The following is a 17,637-nucleotide window of genomic DNA, read 5'->3' as shown; positions in this document are numbered from 1 at the left end:
ACAGTTGTTACCTTTAGTACTGAAAGATAATGAATGATTTAAGATACATACCCTTCTTTTCCTACTACCTAGCTACAATCCAGTAGTACCTCTAAAAGCATGTGATTTCTATTTGTAAGAATGTCTGTTTGCAAACAGTAATTAAAATTGTCATTCTAAACACTTAATAAGAATAAAATTAACAGACCTTGGAAAATTTGTTCATGTTGTTCATGTAGCACATCCTGTAACTAACTTAAATATATTTTAATGTCCTTTGGATTGTTATAGTAAAAATATTATTTTACAATGACAATAGCTGTTTAAAGGGCTAGTTGTAGTAGCTGTTTTGAAGTCTGCCACCATAATCATAAAGAACGTCAAAATGTTTTCTATAAAGCATTTTTAATGGGTATACTTAAATACAGAAAACTAAACCCAACAACCATTTCCAATAGTTCTGGAAAAATCTCTAAAGTTACAATTGAATGATAATGTGAAGAAAATTAATGCACTAGGAAATTGCAATACCAAAACCACTGCTTTATGGGAAATTATTTTTTTAAAATTCAACCAAGTAAATTTCAACAACAAAAACAAATCTTCATCTTATCTTTAGTGTATAGTACATGGCCACAGTCTAACAATTACAGTATATTTACAACACAATTGTATGCATGTTTCCTTGGAAGTATATCCAACTGTGCTCAGTGGGTTTACTCCCTAATAACTGTGTTTAGGATTACAGACTCAGCACCTAATTCTTTTCTAGATTGTAAGTAACATAGGTACAAGTTACTCTTGATCCCCTTCTTTTGAAGCAGAATTTGTAAAAAATGGTGCATGATCATTTAGAAGCATATTTTATCTTCTTTACGTGTCTACCTTGTTCTTCCTCCCAGCTTGCCTTACTTAAAATTTAAAAACTAGTTTAGATATTAATATTATCCTATTATACAGTTTAGCAATCTGTCTCTTGAAGAATGTACAGAAAAAGTTGAAAGATACACACACACACACTTATTTTCTGTTCTGCTGCTATGTCTCAAAGATGAGCTCTTAATAGCTCAAACACTTTGGAAAACAAATGAGTTATTATAAGGAAGCAAGGTTGTTTCATTCCTTGAAATCAGTATGTTAGATTCAGAGACCTGTGAGGAGAGTTCACTCTCAGAACACACCCACTTACAAAAGTTGGGGGAGGCAATTTTCACCTATTACCCCTTCCTCTGCAATCCTTTGCACCCCCAAAACCTGCTCTGGAGGTGCTGCAGGGAGAAGGGGGAATTGGCAAAATTATGTCATCCCTCCCCCTTATGTGAGTGGAAGCCTCCATGCATTGCAGCCCCTGCCCTCAGATAGAGGGAAAGGCTGTGCTGGTTCCACCCAGTGTTTACAAATGCTTTCAGTTTTGGTGTGAGCAAATTTTATCTTAACAGATAACTTATTTTACCAGAGAACTACTTAAACTGTTCCTCCGGCAATTAGATGCCAAGATGTCTTCTATATAGATAAAGGTTACGTAGGATGTTGGAACATTACATATAAACCGTGTATATGAATATAATTTGTTAAAGAAAAATAGTTCTTATTGCTATTAATACTTATAAAATCCTTAAAGTTTTCTAAGTGTTATATAGATTATTATTTTTTTAAAAAAAGACAGTCCCTGCCTTCATGTAATAGATGTGATACAAAAGGAAAAAGGAATGGGGAAGGAAAAGAAAAGCAAGCATTGGAGCAGCTACACCTTCACTTGACAATGGAAGAGGCCAGGATAAATATTCAATACTTCATTGGTCTTCAAAGAATGCTGCTACCAAGGTTCCCCCCTCCACACACACACAATGGGCTTCTTCTAGATGTTGAGGATTAGGCTATTCCATCACAGTGGATATTTATTTCTAGTTTGTTCACCTGAAATGTGAAGTGTGTTTAGGCAAGCAGAATGTAATTCTCACTGAGAACTGGTTGTTATATCATCAACTAATACTTGGTCTTCTGTTAGTGGCAGTCAAACCTATCTCTTAAGAGTTGTTAACATTCATGACAAGACACCAAACTCTTCAGATTTTATAGACCTCTGTATGAAGCCAAAGTGTTTGTTATTATTATTATTATTATTATTATTATTTATTTATTTATATAGCACCATCAATGTACATGGTTTAAGAAGTGAGTCGCTAGGAAGAAGCAGCTGTTGAAGATTAGGCATTAGAAATAGTGGTTGCAAACATTAGCAAAGATTTCTATGAATGGTATTATCTGGAGATTGCCTTCTAGCTTTCTTGTAAGTTATTGGGAGCCACTGCAATCTGCTATTAGAAGGCCCTTTAATATAGAAATAGATTGTTCAGGAATGAAATGTTTGTATTGGCACAATATATTCACCATTGCAATCAATAAGGAGTCAGTTGTGCACACCTCTTATGCAACTACCATACATTTCAGTGGGGCTTTTGCAGAGGAAATTCCTAGTGGTTTGTGTCCACAACTAAATAACCAAAGATACATTGCATTTAGTGAGTAAGAGTCCAAATGAAGAACTGACAGGCCTGGGTGACCTCTCAGTTCAGCTATGAACTTACATTAGCTTGCTTCAGTCCTCTTAATCTGTCAGCTGCTCCCTTCCTTGGTAATATCAGGATAATGGTATTGATTGTCCTTACACAATGGTCATATATATCAGAGGTGGGCTGAAAGTAGAACTCCAGAGCTTGAGCCTTCAACTCCCAGAAGCCTCTGCCAGCATAGCCAATGATGAAGAATGTTGGAAATTGAAATCCAAGACATTTGGAGATCTACTTTCCACTCAACACTGCTACATATCACTAAGATACCTCTAAGGTTTCTCCCACCTGGCTCCCCCAGTCGTCCCACCCCACCCTCTTCTTTTTCTTGGTGGCTGGGTGTGCTGCCAAGAAAAGTATTGGCATGCAGCTGCCCACCATCTTCATTTCCTACCAGTGTATCTGAGCCTCACATGTGACCCAGAGGCATTCATGGGAAATGAAAGTGGCAGCAGCTGGAGGCCCTAACTTTGAAGTGATCACAGCTGTTTATAAGAAAATAATAGTGGTGGTGGTGATGTTGTTGATGATGTGGGAAGGGTAGGGCACCTTGGTGAATGCCAAGAAAGGCATCTGGGGGTGCTGGTGCCCACAAGCACCACTTCACCTATACCCATTCTACCGGGTTTTTTAAATAGTAAATTGATGGGATGAACAGTTTGCAACAGAGATCCAAGCTTCAGAGATTATGGCTTTTAAATACAGTTCCTTTTCATTTTAAATCTATATTAAGCACAGAGTGCTCCACTTTGTCAGTTTGAATACTGATTATGGTGCCCAAGTGATATAGTATAAGTATTTTTTCACATACTTAAATTGTTTTCATAGTTGCTCCTGAAACGCAAATCCTGTACGAAGGGATAAACCAGAAGAGTGCTGTTTCTTGTTTTGTTTACAGATACTGGAAAAATACTTTGGGCTGATTTGAACTAACAGCTTAATAGGCTGAGATAGGAAAGAGTATTTTGCCTGGGCACACAGACCCTTCGCTCTTCAGTTTGTGTTGTGAGCAATCAAACTAGGAAGCCTTTAATTAACATTGTTTCCCATTTCATTTGAACAGAAAAACTATGGTTGCCAGTTTTGGAATGAGCCAGGATAGTATACCAGTTTGAAGTTTGTTTAATAGCCTGGCTTCTTTGGAAACTGGTAACCATAGTCTTCTGATTTGGATGAAATGGAAAATTATGGTTAATTACAGGCTTCCTGGTTTGCTCCCTCCACAAAGAAGCTATTTGCACAGACAAAAGTCATGTTCGTATCTCGAAATATTAAGCCAAGATATGATCATCTGAATATGTCCGTTATATTGAAGAAAAAAATGGAAGAAAGCCTGGGACAGAGAAGATAACACTAATTGTCAGAAATATAAGATGTCTCTATTAAGTAGAAATGGCTTTTTTATTTACTTATTTTACAATATTAATATATTGCTCCCTATTCAAACATTTCAGAGCAGTGAACAAATAGAATAAAAGAATAAAAATGGAATAAAGACACCATTAAAACTTACATTTTAAAATAACAAGGTTTAGATAAAATCACCGCCAGGCAAAGGCAGGTAATACCATAGGAAGGGGGCACCACACTGAAGGTTCTTCTCCATAGGGCCATGTGGAAGCACCACAAACATGCCCTCAGATTCCCTCAGTGACAGCACAGGTTGGTGAGGAAGAAGGTGCTCTCTCCGGTATCGTGGTCCCAAGTTTTTTAGGGCTTTGTACACTAGTAGTAGAACCTTAAACCAGGCCTGGTAGCAAATAGGCAGCTAGGGAGTTACATGCTGAAAAGGAGCAGCTCATGACAACAGCCGAGCTGTTGCGTTCTGCACTAGCTCCAGCTTCCGGAGCAGCTTTAAGGGCAGCCCCATGTAAAGTGCATTGCAGTAATCCAGCTTTGAGGTTACTAATGCTTGTACCACCGTGGCCAAGCTATCCCTGTCCAGGAGAGGCCATAGCTGGCAAACCAAGAGAAGCTGGTAAAAGGCACTCCAAGCTGCTTTGGCCACTTGGGTCTCCAGCAACAGTGATAGATTTAAGAGTACCCCCAAACTATGAACCTGGCCTTTCAGAGGGAGTGCAACTCCATCCAGAACAGGCAGTGAGCCTATTTCCTGGACTCGGGAACCACTCACCCACAGGGCTTCTGTCTTGCCAGGATTCAGCTTCAGTTTATTGGCCCTCATCCAGCCCATTACTGAGTCCAGAACTTGCACAGCCTCACCTGATTCAGATGTCACAGGGAGATAGGGCTGTGTGTCATCAGCATACTGATGGCATTTGGCTCCAAATCCACTAATGACCTCTCCCAGTGGCTTCATATAGATATTAAACAACTTAATCAGCTTTGAGGGCTATTGTTTTCTCGGTTATTTTAGTTCACAAAATCAGCATTGTTTGCATTCTCTTTGGTAAGTTGCAAATTTAAATTGGTAGAATTGGTAATTTTATTCTACAGTATTCTTACTTTGCCAAAGTACTTATAGCTGATCTTTCTGGCAGGGATGGGCAAAGCAAGCTCCCTGAAGCTGTTCCTTCTCTGGCCAATATATGGGATCAGGTTGGTCTCCTTGTCATGGATGTCCTTCTTGATACAGCCTTGCAGTGGCCCTTGGCCAATGGACAAAAGTGTGCTACCTTTTAGCTCTTGCAGACTTGTGGAATTGCGAGGCAGATAGCAGTCAGAAGAGTACTTTGAGGACTTGTAGTATCTATTCCTGATAGTTGCCAGGGAAGGTTTACTGAGCTGAATATTTAAAAAGAAACTACAATATCACAACACACTTATAATTATCATTAAACATCCTACAAACAGTGATAGCTCTAAATTGAGGAGAATTTCACAGAAAATAATAGGTATGTTCCAGTATATATCATGTGCATATAATGTTCCTTGTGATCTGTGGGGATCATACCAGTCTCCTCTTATACATACTATGGAGAATTATGGTTGACTTCAGATTGCATAACCAAAATCAGTCAAATATTTATCTTGCTATGATCTGGAATTGTATAATTAAGCATATAACAAGACAGAATTTCTTCCTACATAAGCAGCATATTTCTATATGAGTGAAGTTTACAGTAGTACTAAAGTTGTTCACAGGGTTTTATATTAGCTGCTGGCTGTTTTATTAAGACGTGTAACAAAGTATTATTCAGACTAATGATATACTGAAGTGACACTGATTTATTAATCTACCACATAATAGGAGTAATCAGGAAGATTAAGGGGTCAGAGCACATTTTGTCTAGAGCAACTTATTAATGCTGGTTTTATAATTACATTTTTCAGTTAAACTAGCATGCCATCTTTGGTGCTTAAAGTAGCATATTGCTAGCTTATTGCAGAAATAAGCTATTGCCAACTGAAAAATTACCACTTACAGTGGGAATGACATTTTTTTTGTACTCTATGGTGAAATAAATTAACTGTTGGCCATGACCTTCATAATTCCATGTTTTAAAATAAGATATCTCTGTTCAGTATACAAGGCTGTGTGCGGAATGTATCCTGGACATTATTAATCAAATAGAGAGGCTGAAATAAATATATAGGAATACTATTCTGCTGCTAAACTATCCACTTTGGCTGCAATCCACAAGATAATAGATGTCAACTAATAGATGTTTCTGAGGCTTCTTTGTGATTTTTTGATATCCATAGAACATTTTTTTTAAAAATACTGTGAAATCCTTTGTATGTGTACTCAGAACTAAGTCCCCTAAATTCAGTGGGACTGCTCTCTTGTAAATGGGTTTAAGACTGCAGTTGTGCATTTCTAAAAAGAATTGCTTTATCTCTTTTCAGGGTGCTGGTCAAGATAAACTTGGAATCTATGTCAAGTCTGTGGTAAAAGGTGGTGCTGCTGATGTGGTTAGTAATATTTGTAACTATTAAAATAGTCTAAATTTACAGTGATTAGCTTTGAGTATTTCTGAATTTTATGTAGTCTAGCCTCATCAATCTCAGACTGAATAATATAACTATTTTTTATTAAACATAACCAGGATGGCCGGCTGTCTGCAGGGGATCAGTTGCTTAGTGTGGATGGGCGCAGCTTGGTTGGACTTTCCCAAGAAAGGTACATCATTCTTCTATATGTTTCTAAATAGATGAGTGTGTGCCTGTGCATTAGTTAGGACAGAGGGAATACCTGGGATTTTTCAGTTTCTTTCCTTTAAATTCTTGCCACATTTTTACTTTATTGCCATATACTTCATGCTTCTCCTTTTCCATCTCTCTCAAGTGTATCACTGGACATATCATGAACATTGAAACACATCAGTTCACACAAACATGATTAGCTTGAAGTTTTGAATTATAGGAAGCATGAGCTTTAGACATGCAGGTGTACATCTTTGAGGTATGTCCTTCTGTCTCTACGTCATCTGGAGGCCATGAAGTAGCCTAGTCCTAATAGACTGTAGTGTCTCTGTTAGAGCCTTAAGGAGAATCTTAAGTCCTTTTCCCCAGGGTTGAGAAAGAGAGATGGTATAGACTAGTGTACCTTTTTCTGCTCTGATACCACTGATAGCAGCTCAGGATGCCTCATCAGAGCTCAAAAGAAAATGATAGAAAATTAGTTTTCATACCTAATAGGGCATCAGCCCCACTTGTTTTTATAGGTTAGTACATGAGCATAAAGGAGTAATTATATGGTGGTCTATTGAATAAAGGCTTTTTAACAAAATAATTGAAGTTTATGATTTAATAAGTTGAAAATCTATATATAAAGTTACAATGAAGGTTCCATGTTTAGGATGCTGAAGGAAGGCATCAGTTATTCTTAAATGTGGTAATATAAAATTTTAAAAGCAAGAGCTACCAATCATAAAAAGGATTCACTGTCTTTCACAAATGCATCTGTGTAGCCTGTACAGTGAAGAATTCTGAATCCTAGTGTCTTTTGTCAATCCTGTCAATAAGTTGAGGGACACATTTTAATCTTTGATTTAAATCTTCAATTTAAAGCAGGGATGGGTGAGCCACATGCAGGGACCTATTGCCCCCTGAATTTAGAGAGGAAAATTTTCTTTAAAAAAAAGAAGCATGTTTAACAGCTATGGAGTGCCTTAAAGGTCAAAGTTTGTATGCTAGCTAAATGTGACCGTTTTGGTGCTCCGTAGCTGCTACAGATGCCATTTTAGTATTAAAAATGTATTTAAATTCCAGTGTCTGCAGGTGAATCCATGGGCATAAATAACCCCCAGACCTTCTGCAATTACCCACCTTCTGATTTAAGTTTGCAGCCCTAGTAATTTAAAAAGGTATACATAGGCAGAGGCACTGAGCTATTTAACCTGAATAAATGCACTGGAAACTTTCTGTGCAATGTCATTTACGTCCTGGTTATTAAAATTTAAAGTGGATAAGTTACATAAAGGAAGGTTAGGTAAATTAGTTTTGAATGTATGAAATTGGATGAAAACTTATTTAATCATGGTTCTAGAAGAATCCTTTCATCAAATTAGTTCTATCGTTTATCTGGAAAATTGTGGCAATTATCAGTAAAAGTTACAGTCGTTACAGTCTTTCTGCTGCTTTTGTAGTTACGTTACTCTAATATCTCAATTCTAGTTCGAATACTATAATTGTATTTGCATTTTTACAGGGCTGTTCTGCGTGAATGGCTCTAAATTTGTTTCTTAGTCTTTATTACTGCCAATTCCAGTAAATTTATTAAATGTATTGAATTCTTGCCTCAGGGCAGCAGAGCTGATGACAAGAACAGGATCAGTAGTGACACTAGAAGTGGCAAAACAAGGAGCAATTTACCATGGTCTAGCAACTCTGCTTAACCAGCCATCTCCAATGATGCAAAGAGGTAAACAAGTGAAATATATTTGTCTGTATGCAACAGTTTAGGGTGAAAGCCAATCATAAACCTCCATTCTTTGTGGAAAATTATCATGATCAAATAACAATAGTATAGTTTGGTTCACTCATTGCTTTCTGTTCCAGGGAGGGGGCATACAAAAACCTGTGACCCTTACAATTGAATACTACGCGTGTCTATTCAGAAAGCCCCACTGACTTCATTGGGCCTTACTCTTAAGCAGGTGTCTATAGCAGGGATGGGGAACCTCTGGCTTGCAAAGGCTTTAGCTCCCTCCACAGGCCTCTTCCCCTTCCCAGACCCTGCCCCCTCGAGGTTACCACGCCGTGGAGAGAGGACAGGGAGGGAAATTCCTCTGCTGTCCCCAATCATTGATGGGAGGTAACAGGAATTTCCTTTACTTAGTGTGCTGCTCTCCCTCCTAATGGCCATGGTGGCAGTTAGAGTGCTCTGATCGGGAGGAAATGGTGTGGGTGACGCAGCCGTTAGAGTGCTCCATTCACTATCTCGGTTGGGCTGGCTTTGCCTGCATGAGTGAAGCAGCTGCAAAGTGTGGGAATCAGAAGAGTCATGATGGTAAAGCAGTTGACATCTTTGATGTCTTTTAAGGATTGATTCATGTTATCTGCTGATTGGTATTCTTTGGCTAATATATACTGAGCCTGACCACTGATCCATGTAGCCTACTATCATGCATTCTGACTCGTGACAGTTCTCCAGAGTCTCAGAGTTCTTTCACAGCACTGCAACTTGATAACATTTCAGTCAGAGATGTCAGGATTGAACCTGGGATGTTGTGCATGCAATGTGTGTGGTCTAGACATGACTGTGCCATTCTGCACCCTGGGGAAGAGGCAAGATCACATCACTTCACTTCTGTTAGACTGGTAAAATTAGGCAATCTGGCAGCTCTGTTCATCTATTAGCTGTACTCTAAACATTTACTAAACCCTAAGATGTCAGATGCTAGGTTTGCCTTGCTTGCAGGCTAGGCTGAAATGAAGAAAGAAATGGTGTTGAATTTTGTGGGGCTCAGTTGCTTCTCTTCTGTGGTTCCTGATAGTTATGATGGTTTGAGTCAGAGGCAGGTTTATCACAGTTGTGTCCTGTCTTCCTTTCCTATGTGTAGAAGTTAGAGGAGAGGACCCTGCTACCCAAGTCCCTGGTTTTGAGGCCCTGATACCTTTTAGGAAGATCTTCATCAGTACTACAATACTACTGCCCCCCCCCCCCCCCAATTTGGCATTGCCACTTTTTCCTCTATGTAATTTCCCCCTGTATTGTCCACCATTTCCTATGCCTGTTGGTCCATTAATGGAAGTTTGGTGGGAGGAATGGATGAGCCTGGTGACTGGAGGTAGGGAATATTGTATAGGCAGGTATGTTCATGAGAGATGCTTGAGTGAGTAGGCCCTTGTGGGTGGAGGAGGTAGAGCCTGAGCAGTGTAGCTGTTTTAAGATCTTTGTAAAGACTGGAAACTTGATTTCTACCTTGAGCCATTGGGACCTCAAACTGCAGTCTTTAGAGCTAAGGCATGTGCTGTTGGGATCTTGGTTTGTTGCCAGGCCATGCACTACTAGCCCTCTTAAATTTTTACCACCACCCCTCCCTTTTATAAGTTGGTCTTGGAGTTCAGGAGCTCCTTCATTGGTTGGAAAGGAGCTGTGACTGAGGTGATTCTCATTCAGAGACCCTAGGTAAGTAACTACCTTGCAGCTGGGTTTATATATTGGTACATTTTTGTGAACCGCCCAGAGAGCTCCAGCTATTGGGCGGTATAGAAATGAAATGAAATGAAATGAAATAAATAAATAAATAAATAAATAAATAAATGGTTTTAGGAAGGAAGTGGAAGATCCAGCCTCTAGCTGAATTTCACTTCAAAGAATCTGCCTCCTACTGGCTGGAGGGAAGAGTACCCAGTGTCAGGACCACCATTTGGCAAATACATAATCAGTTCAAATTCTTAATGTTCCTTCTTTACCACTAAAAAACCTACAGCCAAGTCTCATTCATCTGTGATTAGGGGAATGCCTACCAGTTCTGATTCCAGGCTCAGACAGCTTTTAATACAAACAATGATCATTGTTTGATGTCATGAAGTGTGGTTTCTTGCATGTTCTGTGCTTTTTGTGCCCTCACAAATGGAGAAGCTCAGGGGAAGATTTGGGTGTCAGGGTACCCTGCCATATTCTATTTTAATCCAGAAGAAATTATTTTTATTTTAATCATTCCTTTCTGTTTTTGTGCAGTTTCAGACCGCCGTGGCTCAGGTAAACCCCGACCGAAGAGTGAAGGTTTTGAGCTGTATAATAATTCTGCTCAGAATGGATCACCTGAGAGCCCTCAGCTGCCTTGGACAGAATATACAGAACCAAAGAAGTTGCCAGGGGATGACAGACTGATGAAGAATCGAGCTGATCACCGATCTAGTCCCAATGTAGCAAGTAAGCAAGAGATGATTCGGAACTGTTTGCATGGAACATATTTCTATACAGGGCTGAATTAAATTTGGAAATAAGCCTAAAGGATAGGATACAAAATTTGATAGCTATGAAATAAATGATATAAGGGGGGGCGGGGAAGATATAGAGAAGATATTATTAAGAAGGGCAAATAAGACTATGAGCCTTGTTATTTACCTGTGTTTGTAGGTACCATTTTTGTAGGCTAAGAAGGTTGATTAAAACAACAACACTTCTCATTGCTCAACAGATCAGCCTCCAAGTCCTGGGGCCAAGAATGTCTATACTGCTGGAACTACTAACAAGATAACATCCGTGTCTACTGGAAACCTTTGTACAGAGGTTAGAAGGGGCAAACAAAAAAGATTACCTATAAATATTTGTTAAAGATGTGTGGGATATTTGTCTTTTTAAATAGGTACACAACTATAAATTATCTTTCTATACTTATGCAGGAACAGATACTACCACCCAGACCTGAAGCATATCCTATCCCAACACAAACTTACACCAGAGAGTATTTCACATTCCCAGCCTCCAAGTCTCAGGATCGAATGGGTCCTGCCCAGAATCAGTGGTCAAGTTATGAAGAGAAACCTCAAATTCCAGCAGAAAATAACCACTATATCAGTTCTGCAATGCAGGTTAGACATAATTTGCTTTAGCCAAACTAAAGTTTCAAAGTAGTTTCAAGATTGTGTCATGGAAAAAGAATCATCATGAGTGGTTTCCTAGCAAGTACTACCTATAAAAGCACCTCTGATTTATACAGCTGCTATTAATCTAGAAAGCAAATTTAATATTTGGTTAGTTTTTAAATTAGAAATTAAAGCTTCACAGTACTATCTAAATTGCTAAGAAGAAACATCCATGCTTACTGGCATCTTCTTTGAAAAGTTGACACATATTTGGAAATGGTATTTGAAATAAAGATATAGTCTGCCTAATAAAAATCACATTGGGAACATCTCTCTTTTGTGAAAGGACTGCTTCTTAAGAATGGTGTAAGTGCAGTCTTGTATTAGAAGATTGCATTAACTATTGTCAAACCATAAAATGCCTGTTTTAGCTGTGTTTGCTTTTAAATGCCCAAGTCATTAGCAATCTGTTAGCTGCATTTTCACAGCGCGTCTGACACAAGTTGCTTTGTTTTCAGTGCTTCTGGACTAATAGAGCATAAGAAATGCTTTCATTCCGAACAAGGCATTCTTTCTAGGTCATGATTAAGGTCATTGATAGAGAAGCACAGAATAAGTTGCCTTTGTTCATAGTTGCCAGCTACATTTCTTTTTGCATCTGCTCAATCTGTGTCTAAAATAAATCGTAGAAGTGCACTAAAGAAGCTTGAATTAAAATTAAAATCTTTAAATAAGATTAAAGATTTTCAGGTATGTGGTGCCTTACTATCAAATGGTAATGTTCTGCTGTGTAGCGGCTGTATTTTGCACTTAGTGGTACAAATCATCATAGCAATGTAACAGAATAAACTAATGAAAGCATGGCATATCTATGAAGATGGAACATTTCACTGGGGATTTGGTGATTAGATTATTTCCTTCCCTATATAATTCTCATCATTTTAGGAGGAAATAAAACCATTAAGAGTGGGAAAATAAACCAGGGTGAACAGATGGTTCCACTTCCTCTGTACTTCTTATGTTTAATTGTGATTATAATAAAACCTTGCCACAGCCGTTGGAGGTGGGACTAAAGAAATTTAGTATGCTTCAGTTACTCTTGTAAGCTGCTAGCCCTAAATATTTCAGTGGGAGCAGTTTTCAGAGGTGGTAGGAGCATTGTTCTGAGATGGAACATGGATTCTGTTGCTGTTTATCCTCTCAGCATAGTTTCATAATCCTGTATCAAAGCTTTCAGACTTTTAGAGCTTGCATAATTTATTTAGAATGAAAGGCTGTATGCAAGATTTTGAACGGTTGCAACATAGCGCTTATGAAAGTGTTGATTTTAAGGAAAAGTGAGTAGTCATTGCATCATCATAGAATGTTAATCATGTGTCATTCTGTATTTTTTGCTGTATGTGAATTTTAACATGTGAATACTAACAATAATTTTCTTTCTTCAAGCGTGTAACTCGTTCTGAGGAGGAACTACGGGATGATAAAGTTTATCAGCCAGAAAGGAATCGATTAGAGGTGGTCATACGAAAGGATGTGGAATATATTGATCGAAAATCAGATAGTGATCCGTGGATGAATTCTTCTGTGGATTCTAGCACATCAAGCCAGGAGCATCTAAACCATTCCTCTAAATCCATTCCCCCTGGTTCTTCTTTAACCAAAAGCGGACCTGGCCGTTGGAAAACTCCTATTGTCCCCCAGGCCATATCACTGGCGGCATCCCAATCCACCAGAACAGACCTTCCTCCCCCTCCCCCTCCCCCTCCCGTGCACTATGCAGCTGACTTTGATGGACTGCAAATGGATTTGCCTCTGCCACCTCCACCTCCACCTCCAAACCAGTTGGGGCCCCAGTCATCATCTCAGGTTGCTGCTGCAGAACGCAAAAAGAGAGAAGAACATCAAAGGTGGTATGAAAAAGAAAAGGCACGTTTGGAGGAAGAACGAGACAGGAAACGTCGGGAGCAGGAAAGAAAACTGGGACAAATGCGTGCTCAGCCTCTAATTCCTGCTCAGTCCTTACTTCCTCCTGTTTCGGTTCAGCAGGTGAAACCAGAAAAGCCTTCAACATTGCAGAGATCCCAAGAAACAGTCATTAGAGAATTGCAGCCCCAACAGCAGCCCCGAACCATTGAGCGAAGAGACCTGCAATACATCACTATAAGCAAAGAAGAGCTGTCCTCTAGTGATAGCCTGTCTCCTGACCCTTGGAAACGAGATGCCAAGGAGAAGCTGGAGAAGCAGCAGCAGATGCACATTGTGGATATGCTAAGCAAAGAGATTCAAGATCTTCAGAACAAGCCAGATAGAACAGCTGAAGAGAATGACCGCCTGCGCAAGCTAATGCTGGAATGGCAATTCCAGAAACGACTCCAAGAGTCAAAGCAAAAAGATGAGGATGAGGATGATGAAGAAGATGATGATATTGATACTATGTTGATTATGCAGCGCCTGGAAGCGGAGAGAAGAGCAAGGGTAAAATGAGATCATTTTGTGTGCTTTAAATTTCTGCTTAGTTACTACTGCAGGATAAAGGAGGACTGGACTTTCTTAATGTCCCTGTCTTTCATTGTTTATAATTACGTTTGGCCTTATCTATCCTGATTTGTCCATTTAAGTGGTGTATTACAAGCTATCAACTGAAAAGATTGAACTGGAGATAGCCCTCTTTCCAGGCCCCTTGTTTCAGGGGGGAGAAGTGAGTGTGGAAATGGCAGGGAAGATTAAACATCAAATATATATTATAATATCTAAGATGATGCCAGCGAACATAGATAATATACAGATATAATTGCCTGTCCAAAATATACCTAGCTGTCCAAAAAGGCAAAAAAGACAGTCATTTTTGATGCTTAAAAAGAAGAGAGTCTAGCTTTAATTGTTGAACTTTTAGGAAGCCCATGTCCCTCAAAGTGATTAGTTCATCTGTCAGAAGTGCATAACATATTCTGGATTTTTCATTCCAAAAGAGTTATGATTTTTGCCTGCACCAAGGAAACAGCTCTGCTATGTGATTCTTAAGAGAAAGTTTACCAATCTCAAAAAAAATTCACACGCACAGAATTCACAGAATCTAAACTAGCTGATTTAGGTTAAGAACTATATCCTTTACAATGATGATTAGTCAGATTAGAGTAGTATTTGAATTCAAGTATTGGCCATAATTATTCTTCATCATCATCATCATTATTATTATTATTATTATTATTATTATTATTATTATTGCAACTATGAAAAACACTTGCTTTCTAAGTCTACTTTTTTATGCATTTCCCCACTGGAAGCATTGCTATATTTTTAGTTACTTTTCTGTTGTTAATTTTTCTATATGGCAATTTAAACTGATTAATCAACACTTAAATGTGTCCTTGAAAGATTAATTAGACTTTATCTCATTGTTGTCACACAACTACAGAAATAAAACTCTACATTAATAGATGATTTAAAATCAAGTCTTCACCTTCAGTCATCTACTGCTTTAATCTTACTTTCAAATCTGAATCATATTATTTGTTAGATGGTCATCTCTGTTGCATAATCTGCTAAATCCTTTTTTCCGCTAGGGTTGCTAAATTTATATTTTGTACATGTATTGCACAGTTTTAGAACTGTAGCAGTTTTCCCCTCAGTAAGAAAAATAAAGTATGAAAAATGAGGTAACCAATTGGCTACTTTTTCACAATACACCGTTATCTTGACATTGATTTTTATCCACATATAGATGGACTATGTGTGGTATCTTAAAGAACACAATTTACAGAAATAACCTGCTTTGTAAAAAATAAAAAAAAGTTATTGATTTATTTAGAGAGTTTCACTAACTTTACGTTAGAGTATCAAACAGTTTTTTCCCCTTTGAATACAGCTGTAGTAACAATTCAAGAGAAAAATGCTTTTGGCATAGTGCAAATCTAAATTTATCCTTATTTTCACTGTGCATCTTTCTTTTTCCTTCTCTTATTATCTGCAGCAGACTGCTATGCCAGCAATCTCTGTTCTAGATTTGGTATGTTCTTATTCCTTTCTCTTCAATGCCTTTTCCTTATTGCTTTTTTCTTTTCTTTTCTTTTTCTTTTTTTAATTAATAATGATCCAATATGCATCTTTTGAGTGCTTCAAGGCAGGGTGTAAATGTACTAAACTAGTTGCAAGTGACCACACAACTGTTGCTGGAGGTATGTTCCTAGCTTTTTTTTCTCCTGCCTTTCTTCTTTAAATGTTGTGTTCTGTTTGCATCTTTGAATTGTTTGCAGCTGTGAACTACCATAGTTAAATGAACTGTATATGTGACAATCAGAAGGGGGAAAAAATCGTAGCAATTTGAAAATACTATATGTGGGTGAGACTTCATAATTCTTTTCCTTTTTTGTTGTAACTCTCTTGCCTTCCAAACCACATATCTTAATGTATTCTGGCCACTCCAATACCAACTTTTAAAGTATTTATCTTCTGTTCTCATGATGTATTTACATAGTTTGGCATTCACATTAATTGCCTAGCAACAATTCTTTTTAACAATTCACTTCTTTAAATTTTTGAACTCCTTTATAGATATTCTAAACAAAGATAATTCCTTCCTTACACAGCCAGGTTGCTGCATTGCACTAATATACCAGTAGAGCAATATAGCACTAAGCTATCAGCATCAAAATATATGAAGAACAGTGAGTGCATCTCTGTAATCTTTTCACGATGCATGTATAAGTACAGTATGCGACAGAAACAAGATTCATTATACTCTGATCTCCTGATCATTTCTCACTTAATCTTTTTTAGAAACATACTTGGAGTTTGTCCTATGATATAGGCCTTAAAGGAATCTGTGATCTTGTTGATATGATAAAATTTAATGCTTCCACTCCCCAACATATTTTTTTCCAAACAATAAAAACATCAGTGATTGGACATTAAGATCAACTCCCAAGCTACAGACACATTCTGTCTCTCTTTCCAGATTTTGGGCACAATCAAACCTAAGTTACATCCCATTGATTTCAAGTGAAGTGATTTAAGCACCTGCTGAAATCAATAAAACTAAAGGTGCTTAATTTGGGCTGGATCATAATACTAAAAGGATATCAGATGGAATTATAGTTAATAATCTGTTCTTTTCTGTACCCCCTTTTATTTATTTTTATTAAGCATTTTCCCCCTATAGAATATGTTTATTAAGGTTTTTCCCCCTATCAAACACCACTTGGTGCAACTGTTTAATACTAACAATTTGAGCTCTTTTAAGCAGTGTGGGGCATAGTCCAGTAGTTCTCCTTTATTCTTTCATTATATTTTCTGCACAGGTTTTTTAAAAAGAAAGAAATTATATTTTTTCATGGACAGTTTCTGAAATTGTTTATCTTCTACAAGGTCTTCTAGTGGGATAAGATGATCTGTTGTGTTAAAATAGGTCCTCCTTCAAAGTGAGGAACTATATAATTGCACTTTACGGGTGGATTTCCATTTCATTTTTTTCCACTTTAGGAAGACTGCAAAAAGTTCCTTTGCTATAGAAATCCTTATGCAAATTCTATATGAGAGATAGCTACTTCCATGGACTTGTTTATCAAGACCAGATCAATAGTACTGCCATTTTTTATTTTTTATTTTACCCGGGGGGGGGGGGGGGAGGGGAAATGTGTCTCAGTGACCAGCCAGAACAGAGGCACAATATATAGTTTGGGCAATGTGATGGAACAGGAAGCAAATGCAAACTTTGCAGATGTCTGTAGCCAGTCCAAGACTGTGGACAAGTGTATTCTTTAAGGGGTGGGGGTGGGGAATAAGTAAGCTTCCTTTATGTATTTCTTTAATCTGTGTTTTTTAAAAAGTATCTTTTCCAGAACTTAAACAGGAAATATTAAATCTTCACTAGATGCTTCTTTTCAAAGGTATCAATGAAACAGTTATGCTGAGAATTTTTCCTTTAAATTGAGAATTCTATTTCTATCCTGAGGAAGGTTATTCTGGTTTTATTTGAGGAAAAAAATTGAAGACAGATCTTTGTTAGCTACAGGATGAAGAGCGCCGACGGCAGCAGCAGTTGGAAGAGATGCGTAAACGAGAAGCGGAAGACAGGGCCAGGCAAGAAGAAGAGCGCCGACGCCAAGAGGAGGAGCGGACAAAGAGAGAGGCTGAGCAAAAGGTGGTG

General features: G+C 38.1%; 1 protein-coding gene across 14 annotated transcripts in view; it reads left to right on the top strand.

Moving 5' to 3' along the window:
• AFDN (afadin, adherens junction formation factor) overlaps positions 1–17,637 on the top strand; it is a 113,036-nt gene that overhangs the window by 85,246 nt on the left and 10,153 nt on the right. For 9 of the 14 annotated variants that reach the window (XM_063124450.1, XM_063124446.1, XM_063124442.1 and 6 more), the window contains 8 exons: positions 6,360–6,425; positions 6,560–6,633; positions 8,258–8,376; positions 10,642–10,836; positions 11,105–11,196; positions 11,310–11,498; positions 12,939–13,967; positions 17,497–17,631. In XM_063124450.1, coding sequence (XP_062980520.1) covers positions 6,360–6,425; positions 6,560–6,633; positions 8,258–8,376; positions 10,642–10,836; positions 11,105–11,196; positions 11,310–11,498; positions 12,939–13,967; positions 17,497–17,631 — 1,899 coding nt within the window. Of the gene's footprint in view, positions 1–6,359; positions 6,426–6,559; positions 6,634–8,257; positions 8,377–10,641; positions 10,837–11,104; positions 11,197–11,309; positions 11,499–12,938; positions 13,968–15,462; positions 15,499–17,496; positions 17,632–17,637 lie in introns of all 14 variants that reach the window. The other 5 variants (XM_063124444.1, XM_063124439.1, XM_063124443.1 and 2 more) reach the window with 2 other exon arrangements.

The sequence above is a fragment of the Elgaria multicarinata genome, chromosome 4 (assembly GCF_023053635.1).
Source record: "Elgaria multicarinata webbii isolate HBS135686 ecotype San Diego chromosome 4, rElgMul1.1.pri, whole genome shotgun sequence".
NCBI classification, from domain to species: Eukaryota; Metazoa; Chordata; class Lepidosauria; order Squamata; family Anguidae; genus Elgaria; species Elgaria multicarinata.
Note: the sequence above shows the minus strand (reverse complement) of the source record. Positions and strands in the feature narration are given on the sequence as shown.